Source organism: Postia placenta (genome assembly GCF_002117355.1).
Source record: "Postia placenta MAD-698-R-SB12 unplaced genomic scaffold POSPLAscaffold_26, whole genome shotgun sequence".
Taxonomy (NCBI): domain Eukaryota; kingdom Fungi; phylum Basidiomycota; class Agaricomycetes; order Polyporales; family Adustoporiaceae; genus Rhodonia; species Rhodonia placenta.
Genome location: NW_020169857.1, coordinates 12,786 through 25,147, shown reverse-complemented (window position 1 = coordinate 25,147; position 12,362 = coordinate 12,786). Strand labels below are relative to the sequence as shown.

At 53.9% G+C, this 12,362-nt stretch overlaps 6 protein-coding genes across 6 annotated transcripts; 5 read left to right on the top strand and 1 right to left on the bottom strand.

Annotated features, from left to right (window-relative positions):
* Positions 1–188: 188 nt before the first annotated feature.
* Positions 189–1,089, top strand: POSPLADRAFT_1042040 (hypothetical protein; the record flags this gene model as incomplete). The annotated part of the gene is made up of 3 exons (XM_024478021.1): positions 189–393; positions 451–771; positions 844–1,089. Coding segments are annotated over 2 exons (285 nt in total), but the record flags the coding sequence as incomplete, so codon positions are not given.
* A 684-nt stretch (positions 1,090–1,773) lies between these two features.
* POSPLADRAFT_1175410 (hypothetical protein) lies at positions 1,774–3,232 on the top strand. Its single transcript, XM_024488351.1, has 6 exons — positions 1,774–2,115; positions 2,172–2,307; positions 2,368–2,515; positions 2,578–2,723; positions 2,779–2,912; positions 2,971–3,232. The coding sequence occupies exons 1-6, from the start codon at positions 1,783–1,785 to the stop codon at positions 3,127–3,129; spliced, it is 1,056 nt and encodes a 351-aa protein (XP_024332951.1). The 5' UTR covers positions 1,774–1,782; the 3' UTR covers positions 3,130–3,232.
* A 467-nt stretch (positions 3,233–3,699) lies between these two features.
* POSPLADRAFT_1160851 (hypothetical protein) lies at positions 3,700–4,493 on the top strand (the record flags this gene model as incomplete). Its single annotated transcript, XM_024487603.1, has 3 exons — positions 3,700–3,753; positions 3,813–4,033; positions 4,076–4,493. 3 exons carry the CDS (start codon positions 3,700–3,702, stop codon positions 4,491–4,493), a joined length of 693 nt encoding a protein of 230 aa, XP_024332950.1.
* A 335-nt stretch (positions 4,494–4,828) lies between these two features.
* Positions 4,829–6,792, top strand: POSPLADRAFT_1160807 (hypothetical protein; the record flags this gene model as incomplete). Its single annotated transcript, XM_024487600.1, has 7 exons — positions 4,829–5,056; positions 5,100–5,551; positions 5,608–5,860; positions 5,919–6,008; positions 6,065–6,320; positions 6,379–6,455; positions 6,508–6,792. Coding segments are annotated over 7 exons (1,641 nt in total), but the record flags the coding sequence as incomplete, so codon positions are not given.
* Positions 6,793–6,928: 136 nt separating this feature from the next.
* On the bottom strand, positions 6,929–9,721 carry POSPLADRAFT_1160846 (hypothetical protein; the record flags this gene model as incomplete). Its single annotated transcript, XM_024487602.1, has 9 exons — positions 6,929–7,027; positions 7,401–7,463; positions 7,518–7,587; positions 8,392–8,519; positions 8,640–8,698; positions 8,739–8,853; positions 8,942–8,981; positions 9,062–9,153; positions 9,488–9,721. The coding sequence occupies 9 exons, from the start codon at positions 9,719–9,721 to the stop codon at positions 6,929–6,931; spliced, it is 900 nt and encodes a 299-aa protein (XP_024332948.1).
* A 551-nt stretch (positions 9,722–10,272) lies between these two features.
* On the top strand, positions 10,273–12,158 carry POSPLADRAFT_1050873 (hypothetical protein; the record flags this gene model as incomplete). The annotated part of the gene is made up of 5 exons (XM_024480089.1): positions 10,273–10,324; positions 10,378–10,442; positions 10,500–11,591; positions 11,640–12,012; positions 12,106–12,158. The coding sequence occupies 5 exons, from the start codon at positions 10,273–10,275 to the stop codon at positions 12,156–12,158; spliced, it is 1,635 nt and encodes a 544-aa protein (XP_024332947.1).
* Between the last annotated feature and the right edge of the window lie 204 nt (positions 12,159–12,362).

The following is a 12,362-nucleotide window of genomic DNA, read 5'->3' as shown; positions in this document are numbered from 1 at the left end:
CCTGCTACCTGCCTGGGACGTCCAAACATACATGAATGTTAATATGAGGACGCACACATGGAAGCACGCGACCCACAATACTCCCGTAAACCTCCCATCCGATGCGGGGCAGCGTGGTGATGTTCTCTCCGGGTTTATCGCTCCCGTCGAGTCCCCCGATTGGGACGCATACACCACACACTGCCAAGTCACAAAACAACGAATGCAGGCAATTATGGATAGTCTAGTTGGACATGATACGGATCCATTCCTGTCGCAGCTTCGCAACGCCATAAAAGATGCTGCAGGCACGGCGAGCGGTACTGCAGAAGAGGCTGGCGTGACGCTTTCGGGAGATATCTGGAAGCGGATCGCGGATGGCATAAGTGTGCTGTCTTGCAGCGCTCCTGATGACGGTTGGGGAAATGTACGCATCACCAGCACTCGCGCGTGACTCAACACTTACCATAGCGTCAGGTCTCAGATGTCTCCGTACTTGCACGCATCCGCTCACCTGCTACTCCCGGTTCCGTCGACGTGCGCTTTCACTTCCATCACCGCACGCGCATACACGGAGTCGATTACGACTACGCGCTCGCATCCCGTGTCAATGCGCATCCCACTCCGTCCCCATGTGCGTACAACAGTAACAACCTGGATATCGACAGTCGCTCTGCGATCACTGTGAGCGAACTTCGAGCGGCGCACGATGTGCCTTTCGGCGCAGCCCCTAGCAGCATGGATGTGACACTGGGCGGGGGCGTCGGGTTGCGCGAGATGGCGCTACTGATGCTGGCAAGCATTGGCATCAGTTTCAATGTCGCCTGGGACAATGAGGAGGCGGAAGACGACAATGACGGCTACATGGGGTCCGCGGGGCCTGGCGGTCTGTGCTCTGAGTTGGCCGGTCAGAAGCTGGGTCTTAGCGCGGCTCACTCACGCCAGGTCTGTGGTATCTTGCCAGTGACTGGTAACGGTAAGCGCGTCCTTTTGTCGGATGAGCCGTCCTGACGTGTCGTTTCAAACATGGCGGACTTCTCACGCGAGCAAGTGACCGAGCTACTAGATGGCTCGAAGGACGAAGATCGGGACTCAGATGACAATGACGACGATTTCAACTACGAGCGCCATCGGAATGATCGGGACGTAGAGGATTGCAGGCTGCAGTGAAGCGAGATCAAGACTTGCAGGAAGATGGCATTGGCGCTGTAAACATACATACAGTAAGTGGCTCCTATGTGGTTGTAACTATAATCGGCCTGGTCCGAGGGTTTGTACCTTCATCTATAATTCGTGGGAATCCAGAAAAGGCGGTCGATCAGCAGGCCTATTGAATTGCACGGAGAAGCAGTAGTCACGGCATCGGTGGAGCAGAATAAGTTCGAGCAAGATAAACACGGATGATCTCGCCCACATTTCCGGGCGCTCTTTTCTGTAACAAGATGCGCTCACAGAGCTTTTCCCGCATGCCTGATCGACGGGCCCCGGGTGGAAGCTCGAGAACTTGGTGAGTTTGTCCACACGAAGATGTGCCTCCGTCAGCACGTGCACGGAGAGGGGCGCGAACCCTGGCATGAGACCTCTGTCAGACCGCAGGCGACCACTCCGGCGGCCTACAGCTGGGAAGACCATGAATAAGGCCCAGGCGCATTCTCCACCTTCGATCACTGCGGCTTACTGTACGAGACCCATTTAGGGGGGCATGAGGTTCACAATGGACGCACGGCGGCAGGAGACGCATTCATATAGTATTGCACATCTCGTGCGCCATTCCCCACCTTCCAGTACTTGCCTAATTGTACCATGTTTCGTCTGCCTCAGACCGCCCAGCGCACGAGCTCTGTCTTCAGGCGTTCCTTTTCTACTGATCATGCTCGACTGACCTTCACGGGAGGGCCAACGCGACCAGTCTTGCTCCCACTTGTAGGTTCCGCCACTCGCGTGCCTCATGGACGACTCCTCGTGCGCGGCGCGGCGAGCTCTGTGTCAAACAAGCCTGGCTCGCAAACATTCAAGCAGGCTGCCCAAAACATCCGCGAAGAAATGGGCAATTCTACGACTGATCTCGCCAAGGCGATTGCGGGCGCGAACTGGTTTCAGGACGCAGTTGCACCAGAAGCAAAGAGAGACACATTTGTGAGTCATGTCGAGGCCAGTTCGATACCGCAATAGTCAGTACGACGTCTATGCAGCTTGGTATCACGAATGCTGTCGCGCACGCCGTCCCTCCCCAGTACATTGCTTTCGGTCTCGCGGGCGGCCTCCCATACATCGGGACGGCAGCAGCGACCATATACATGGCCCAACAAGCCGGTACGGCGACTATGGGTGCGTCCTGCATGCTCTGCACACGTTACAACGCGCAACTCACCGATGCACTATCAATAGATCTCGCCTCCCGAATTGACCCCGGCGTCGCGATCACGATGCTCGATCACGCGCTGAACATCCAGATGACTTACGGCGCGGTCATACTCTCGTTCCTCGGCGCGCTTCACTGGGGCTTCGAGTTCGCGGGCTACGGTGGATACAAAGGGTGCGCCTGCCTTGTATGACACATGCTATATGCAAGCGCTGACCAGAGGTCTCAACACGTAGGTATTCCCGCCTCTTCCTGGGGGCCGCGCCCGTCGTGTTCGGCTGGTCCACGCTCGCACTGCCGCCCGTGGAGGCGCTGATTGCGCAGTGGCTCGGCTTCACTTGCATGTGGTGGGCAGATCTACGCGCCACCAACGCCGGCTGGGGTATGACGTCTCGTGGGTCCTGAGGGCGCTATGAGTGCTGATATCCATATCGCAGCGCCGCGCTGGTACTCGCAGTACCGCTTCTACCTGTCGATCCTTGCGGGCACCTGCATTATCGGCTCGCTCGCCGCGACGAGTTATTACGGGCCTGTGGGCGGACACGGTCTGATCAGCCACGACCTTCTTATGGTGCGCCTGGCTTTCAGGAGTCCGCACAATGCGTCCTTCTAATCATCGTGTATTGGAGATCCGCGCAGAACGCAAGAAGAAGCAGCCCGAAAGAGAGGGTCTTGTAGCCGGGGATATCGAAGCGCTCGCGGCGCCCGACCATGCGGACTCGTATGTCGTCGTGAGGAAGCGACGTGCCCCGGACACAGGCAATAACGAGCAGGCAGCCACAGATTGAAGCTCCGCCATAATGTACCATCCCTGTTCCAGGAGACCTGTGTCGATGCCTGAGTAGCGAACGTAGCTGTATCACCATTATCAATGTGCTGGTAGTTTTTCTGAATATCCGGATAGCCACAACTGGAGGTCGGTCTCGCTAGATGCAAAACGATCGCCGATAGGGAGTCGTTCTCTACTATCCGGAATAAGAATGATTAGATATTCACACCAAGGTAACGCACTTGAGAACCAACGCGCTGCAACGTGCACAACGACCGCACTCGCTAGCACGCCACAAGACATGTGTTCACATCACTGTGATTCACGCGTCCCTGTCTAATGTCAGTGGGGAAATAGACCGTTTTGCGTGATGATATGGCACTGATGCTGCGCCGTACTCGTAGGCAAGGTTTAGCATGCCTTCTACGGAGAGATCACAACCTAACATATCGCTTCTGCGCAGCTACTTCTTCGGCAACGGCCCGAAGTCTATAAGAGTAGAGCTACTGGATGGTCCGATAAGAGTGGGCACCATCCCTCTCGCTATCGCTGTCCACTATACTAGCTCAGTGAGATTATACAGCAAAGTATGACCGACTGTCAAAGAGATCGTACGTTCTACCTCGAGGATATCATTCTGAGGGTAAGCACCTATACATGCAACCATACGACGCGCTGCGTAACCCAGAACATGGCCATTAGGTCGAGGACACGCTATATAAGGTGCCAAAAGCCCACCTCGAGAACGGATCGGAGCTGTTCCGTCAGATGTTCACCCTCCCTGTCTCAGAGGGGTGTTCAGCCGACGGAGCGAGCGATGGAACCCCGCTCTACCTTGAGGGAGTTGCAAAGACTAACTTTGCAGCATTCTTGAAAGCAATGTTTCCGCGGTACGCACTCACAAGCCTTGAAGAGGATCTCTTGTCTGAGACGTACCGGCCCAGACGTTTCCCTTTACGCGAAAGCTTGGCGGTCGACGAATGGGTGGCTGTGCTGAGACTCTGCGAGATGTGGGGATTCACCGACCTGCGTAAAGTTGCGATCAAGCGGCTTTCGGTTATGCGCCTGGACCCTGTGTTCAAGGTGTCTCTAGCCATGACCTACCACATTCCACGTTGGTTCATTCCCGGGCTGGTCGGCATTGCGCGACGGGAAAGCTCACTGGAGCCAAAGGAGGCAGAGCTGCTGGGATGGGATTGTGCGCTGAAGATCGCGGAAGTGCGCGGGAGCTTTCCTCCTGCAGCATGCTGTGAATGTCGATGCAATGTCGGGCATCTCATCTTGCATCCGCCCCTGTGTCCGCACCGTGCAGTCGAGCGATTCCGCCATGATTTCACGCCAAAAATTCTGGCAGTGTTTGGACCTGTCTCTGCCTATGTCTAGTCTCTGTAAGTTGTAACTGATTATATATAACATGGTGTGATACAAAGGATTATCAGTGAGGCACCAGCAGATCGCTTACGTAAGGAGATGCAGTGGCGGCGCCGTCGCTGGACGTCCGAGTGCGAGTGCGCGTGCGCTCTCCAGTCGTCTGCTCTGCCCCTTGTTGCGGCCACGCGCTGTGCTTGCACACCACTTATTCGAATACAAAATACATCAGTCGCCATGACAAAGAAAAAGACGGCAGCAGCAAGGAAGAAACAGCACGCCAAGGCCGCGGCTGCAACGAGCGGGCTAGCGGGGAGCGACGAGTATGTCAACCAGCACCACCAAAATGTAACCCTGTCGATAAACCTTTTATGACGCATAGCTACGAGAGCCCGCTCGAGAGCGAACAATCACCTACACCCGAGGTTCCCTCTCAGTCCGCTTCACCAGCAGACGAACCTCCAGAACCAGATGGCGCTGAAAAAGTCAAAGAGGAGGGAAATGCCGCCTTCAAGGCTGGCAGATTTAACGATGCTGTTGAGGCATATACTCGCGCGATTGGTGTGTGTCTGCTCACAGTGCATCACCATTGAAGTCTGACCCCAGTGGCGTCCGTTAGAGATGGACCCGACGGAACCAACCTACCTCACCAACAGAGCAGCGGCGTACATGGCCCTCAAACGCTTCAAGCCTGCTCTCACCGATTGCCAGCAGGCCGCCAACCTTCAGTCCGCCGTGCCCTCTCCCAAAACGCTCATTCGCCTCGCCCGCTGCCAACTCTCCACAGGCTCTACAGCACCTGCGCTCTCTACCCTCCGAACCGTGCTCGCCCTCGATAACAGGAACGCCGCGGCTTTGCAGCTGCAGAAGAAGGTCCTCGAGCTTGAGGCCCACCTGCGCAATTTCGAGGGCGCTCGCAGCCGCAAGGACTGGGGCATGGCACGCCTTGCACTCGACAAGTGCGTGCAGGCGATCGAGACGGAAGGCGGCGACATCCCGATTCAGTGGCGGCTCAATCGTGTGCAACTCGAGGTTGCGCGGGGAAATTGGGATGCTGCAGGCATCGCCGCAAGGTGCGCCTCTCTTTGCTCTACAGAAACCGGCTCCCCTGACGCCCCGAGCCGTGTAGCGATGCATTGCGGTTAGAGCCCAACTCTCCGGACGTCCTCGCGCTGCGAGGCCTGATCCTCTTCCTCACTGCCAAGACAGCGCAAGCGGCAGCACACGCGGCGTCCGCTCTTCGGCTAGATCCCGGACACGAAGCCGCACAGCGGTTGCGAAAACGCGTGAAGGACGTCGAGCGCTTGAAAGACGAGGGAAATACGGCGTTCAAGGCGAGTCGGTTGCAGGAGGCTGCAAACAAATATGGCGAGGCTCTCGAGGTGCGTAGCTCGCACCGAATCTACGACGAGCGCAGCTGCTCAGTCAGACCTAAACAAGCGAATTGGCAACGCGGAAGAAGAAGGCAAGGGCGGTCAGATGCGTGCCCTGCTGCTTTCCAACCGCGCTACCACTCTCGTCAAGGCGAGTGTTCCAGGCCTCGCCAATGTCACGCGTACTCACACCACTTAACACTACAGCTTGAGCGGCACCAGGACGCTCTTGCGGACACGGAAGAGTCCTTGCAGCTTAATCCAGGGTCGTTCAAAGCATTACGCACTCGCGCGCGCATTCACCTGCATCTTGAAAAATACGATACCGCGATCGCAGACTTCAAGGCTGCAATCGAGCAGGCCGAGTTCGAGGGCAACGACGCGGACGTGCGTGCACTACGCGGCGAGCTCAAGAAGGCGGAGGCGGCGCTCAAGCGCAGCAAGTCAAAGGACTACTACAAAATCCTTGGTATGGCGTCTATCGTTGGTGATGCTTAGGCCCTGGCGCTGATGATGCGATTATACAGGGGTCTCAAGAGAGTGCACTGAGCACGAGATCAAGAAGGCGTACCGGAGAGAAAGTTTGAAGCATCATCCAGACAAGGTACATCTCATCGCAGCGATCGTATTCACTGATTGTTGACGCCTTGTTCTAGGGCGGCGACGAGGAGAAGTTCAAACTCGTGGTCGAGGCGCACTCTGTCCTGTCCGACCCAGCGCGAAGAGAACGCTACGACATGGGCGAGGATGAGGACGGCATGGGGTCAGGCATGGGTGGTATGGGTGGTATGGGTGGTATGGGTGGCATGAGCCCGATGGACCTCTCCGAACTCTTCGCGCAATTCCATGGGGGTAGCGGGTTCGGTGGCGGCGGATTCGGTGACGGGAGCCCGTACTCATCGTTCGGGGGCAGCAGCCGGCGGGGCGGTTTCGCCTTCTAGGCATGTTCCGTCCGTTGTATGTTTGTCTTATAGTTCGTTTGCTGTCGTGCTCGCAATCAATCTTCCTGCATTCCATATCTCATGCATATTTGTGTACGTTGCGTTGTATGTTCTTTATTCTCTATTAGTTCAAGACTCACATTGAAGCTGGTTTGGTCAACGAACCCCCCACGGCGAGCTTCTTGGCGGCTGACGAGCGGTGAATCTCGACTTGGGTGGAGAGCAGGAGCCGCATCTGTGCAAGCGAGCAAGGACAATAAGAGTAACGATCGGTAAACGTGATTCATCAGAGCAACGATAGCTATACACAGCAACCAGACAACAAGGGAAAGGTAGTGCGATACTGGAAGAAATGAGAGGAATCAATCTAGACATCTTGTGCTACCTCGCCATAATGCTCTTCCGCTGTTCATGAGGTCGACTGCTGCTTTGCATAAACAATCATCAGTGTGATCCAGTTCTCGAACGTATGAATGATTCTTACGGGACTATAGCCGCTACTTAATACGAGCATCGGCGGTGAAGTGCGTTCATGATATCGCGAAGCTGTGAAGACAAAGTCGAGTGTATAAGCCTCCTAAGAGGCCGAGAAGAAACGATCGACATACCTCAAACATAATGAGAAACATAGGAATACCGCCGTTGTGCCAGTATTGAATGTAGGAACGGACCTTCCGTGTGATGAGTATCAGTGATTGTGAGCTACAGATAGGTGGTGGACGCACAATCAGATTCGCGCGTGCACGATCCTCATCCACGGGGTGGAAGCGATGAGTGCGACTAGAGCGGATATTTCTATACGGTGGCATTGAAGTCGAAAAAAGCTCGGGGATGGACGATAATATGGCGGACTGCTTGCGAAGAATTTATATGAACGAGAGGATAGCCATGCGTCCGTTAGGGAGGAAGCTCCCCGGTCCACTCACCTTTGCCCTGATCATGATGCTCGCTTGCTAAGCTAGGACGCCGTCTGGAATATTTCCCGAAGATGAGGTAGTCTCGAGGACATGAAGTGGTCGGTACGGCCACTTCGAACGGGGGATGCACGACGCAGAAACAATAAGCAATGGTATGACAAGCGGCGGTAGCGGATCCCTCGAGTTGGATTTATCCCATTGGGGAAGAGACTGCGGATGGGCGTTGGCAAAATGTCGCGTAAAGTGCCATGAACGACACGAGGTCTGCGAAAGAATACGCGCTTGCAGATGCATCATACACCCCTCGTTTCCACGATGGAAGATTGCAGAGCGTCAGGACGTCGCGTACTGCTTTGCTGCGACTAGTCGAGGCTGGTGGTTCGTCACCGGATAGAAACAGATAGAATACGACATCTATCGCATGTGCACTCTGCACCAATCACCTGAATGGCGAATTATCGAATAACGTGGGCGATGTACGGGCTGTATAGACTCCATGCAAGGATCATAAGCACCAGATTCACGTGTTTCACAGCCAGAGCGGTCACAGTAAGAGGAGCGAGCTGTGTCGCATATTCTGCCAGTACATATGATAGTCATGTAGCACCTGTCAGCAAATCCTGCTGTGGTAAAACTGGCGTACCAGATACTCCGTCACATAAGAGGTAAGCCGATCACTTACTTAACCTCCGACTGGTTCTTGGAGGGCACTTGGCGAGCATCATATTGACACATTCCACGGACCAATGGAAGTTGAATTAGATATATCGGAGCGCTGGCAGAGTGCGACCATGACGTGTATTGCCACCACTATTGTCAACGTGTCAGACATGAGGTTCACGGCAGGAGCGATGAATGATCCATAATCCCGAGAGCGCAAAGGACTCTATAGAATACATCTTTTGATGTAGGCGCAAATTCCAGACATACCTTATCCCACGAAACAAAGCCTCTTTGTAGTTGTCGTTCCTCCAAATGACGAATGTCCACTGTCTAGCAACAGCTTTCATCGATCAGACAACAGCGTACCTGATGAATCAAGGGTGGTGCGCGTGTACAAAATGCGCCGTAAGAGACGAAACGTGGCAGTAAGCGTAAACACGCCAGCGCTGACAAGAGAAGGATGAGATTTCGTGAGCGCTGTCTATACGAAAGCGAGGTGGGATCCGAGCATCGGCAAAAAGCACATGGGTTTATGAGAAAGTCTGAAGTACATGCGCCTTGAAGCTTACCATGAGCTTCCTTAGACTACCAGGACGAGCTGGCGCGAGGCTATGCTTGGAGAAAAGCGTTCAATAAACCTTAATCTGCGAGGGTGTCTCGCGGCTGGTAAATGATTAACATCCACTGACCGGTTTACTAGTAAAGTAGAGGCCATGGCTGCTTGTACGACATGTCTCACACAGATCTTGTCGTTGGGGTAGATCATCATCCTGCGACTGGGCTTCGGCCAAAAAGATGGACAACCTCGATACAGTGCTAAAGGTACCCAGAACACGTCAGCTAGAGATCACATCATTGTAATGAGCTGGCAGAATACTGCGATATCAAAGGGTAACGCCATCTTCATCATTGCCGCGTCGAACGAAGCGATGGCAGTCGCCAGAGAGCAACCCGTTTTTAGTACGTTCTTGTATACTGTAGAAGGAGATGGTCTCTTGACGGCTGAAAGAATCATGTCCGTGGTCTGGGCTTGTGCTTTATGGAAGCCGTCGTGAACAAAGACCTCATCTGTCCTAGTCGATGAGTCGGGCAGGCAGCTGACTAACGACACTCACAGTAGCAAGCAGAGACTGTTCCTTATCAAGCTTGAACTGTTTGAAATCGGAGAGCAGATTTCGCGGATCGGCGTTTGCGTGCACAACCACTGCGTTATTTAGCTGTCGATGGCTGGCTGGCGACATAAACTGCACTGGCCACGTTAACCCGCTGCTCTCAATCAACAGTGGACACAGATTCTGGACGTTGCCACCAGCTGCGGTAGAGAGTTGACGCTTTGCATTGCCTTGCATGCCGTACCGCAGCTCCAACCCGCGATTGTACAGCGTGCTCGACACCGGGATGTTAGTTAGTCATGTTACCGGCCAGACAGTGGTGCTAACGCGGCAAAAGACATACCCTGCTGAGATGTGCGAGTCTGTTAATTTATGACGTCACTATTGTCATACAGGGTCATCTCCTCTCTGAAATATTATGGAGCACACTGGCAGAGAACATGATGTTGCAAAACTGCGTGAATGACCAAGTATTGAAACCTTCTGAAGATGAGATATGAAGCACATGAGCCTCTGGAATGAAGTCTGAAGTAACTTCCTCCATGAGGGCCGCAACATCAGAACTTAAGTTAGGATTCCTAGTCATGAGAGGGCCATATCCGTCGTAATCATCAAATTGCAGGGTGCGACTCATTCGAAGGAACAGGCACGTGACTTGAAATTGAATATCGCCGCGGCGCGCGGGAACCTCGAGGCGCACCTCTCACGTCGCTTTCCATCCACAATATTCGTCTACATCGCAACAGCGGTCATTCTTGCAAGTGCAGCAGCTTAAGTCAAGATACATGATGGCTCGGAGAGACAGACCACCGCGGACAACTCAAGACAGGGTCTTGAAAAGTACGTTCATGTATTCTGTTGCTGCGCCATGATATATCACGAATAACTCCCAGTAAGCCACTACAAAATCCCACTCGCCCAGATCTTTGCACCGTTACTTGAGATGGAGAAAGAAAAGGTTCCGTTTAGTCTTTAACATCCCAATCGTCGTCAAACTCGCTGACTGATAACATAGGAAAAGCAGCGTTCTACGCTTAATCTGACTACCCTCAACGAAGATGTTCTGCTAGAAATACTTGAAGAATTATCTCCGCTCGATGCATTCAACCTTTCTCTGACCTCCCGCTTGCTCTACCCGATCGCCAGATGCCGTGCTCTCTCTGCCATAGAGCTTCGCACGCAACAGCAGCTGGTATCATTCTGCGACTTCATGCTCGATGACATTGACAGCAGGTTGTATTGGCTCCGTAGACTTTGTGTTCGTCTGCGCCACCATGCGTTGCCTGAGTCTTTGCTGTCGCCACCCATGCAACGCCTCGCTTCACTCCTAAAGCGCGCCACAGGCCTCAGACATCTGGAAATTGACTGCCTTGATCTTGCCATAGATATCGAGCCTTATGTGGGCCGTACGCTCGAAGCACTTTCTGGCCTTGTCTCCCTGAAGCTTCTCAACGTCAGTCAGCACTCGCTCGGTGTTCTCAGCCGGTTACAAGCCCGCGTTCAACGACTGAGCGTCCACATGGCATTCGGTGCCGACGGTGACAGTCTGCTCCCTACCATCTCCAGGTTTACAGCTTGTGAATCCCTCTCTCTCGAGCGTGTATTCATCGAGTCTATCTCTTCCTCCGCCTTTCCTGCTGTGCGAGAACTGTCGCTATGCGGATGCTATGTCCCTCTCTCCACTCTCCGTGCATTCTCGCACCTCCGTGTGCTCCGCCTCGAACAACATATCCGTTGCCCTGATCCACTTGTGTCTTCCGCACCGTGCTGGTCGCATCTGGACTACCTCGAGGCGCACACAGACTTCGCACGCCACTGGCGCCTCGGTTGTCCTATTTCGCACGTATCGCTCGCATCTGTGATGGGAAGCCCAGCACGTGTGCTGCGCGCGCGACGTGTCCCGAGTACACCGGAGTCGGTAGTACTCCTTCGCCTCGTGAGAGACTCGCGGCCTATAGTGCTCGACTTTCGCATCATGGTGGGCGAGCAGTTGTGCGATGATTTCTGGCAGAAGATGATCCGATACATGCCGAAACTGAGGAGCCTCGAGATTGAGTTATGCTCATTTGAAGGGCAGGATAACCTGCTAACGCACGTGCTATGGCTGGTATGTCCACTGATTGGGTGGTATTCATCCGTCTAATGCTCATTGCAGGATGCAATGGCGGAGCAACTGCGCTCTCTCCGCTCACTTATGTACATTGGGGTATGCATCAATTCATCGATTGTGCGCCACAATCACGAAGGCACCAAGGTACCCATGCCGAAGGACTGCGAGACCGCACGCAGCCTTGCAGCGAAATTGGCTGCAGTGATGCCTTCTTTGAAGTGCGTACTGTTTGGGTTCGGCTCGCGCGCCCAAGATGCGGGGCGCTACGCCCATCTCTTCCGGGGTGACTTCTCGTGGTGGAAAGTACTCCGGGTACGGGGTATGTCAGGCTCGCTTGTCCCTCTGTCTCCTCAGCGAGGCGAGAAGGTCAGAGCACTGCTGCGCTCTCCTCCATATGAGGAACCTGTAAGCATTAACGGTATGTGTCGCTTCTAGCTATCCTTGTATAAATTGTGGGCTTATTTAAGGATGCATCCAAAACGTCATTTCACTGGCGCATGACTCCAATTAGATGATCAGCTTGAGAAGGTTAACCTCACGCGATGCAGTATCTTGTACCCATGATTCGTCCGGGTGTCATGAATGAATGACTTTCAGTTCTTCATTCGTTCATCGGTCGATCTTTGACTATAACTGCGTCGCATTTCTCTTTACTAAGCGTGTAAATAGGGGCTTTATAAATATGAGAGCCTGGGGCGTTCAGACCATCAACTGATCGACGCCTGAGTGATCACAAAGACATGCAAGGCGGAATTGGGGGACATGTCT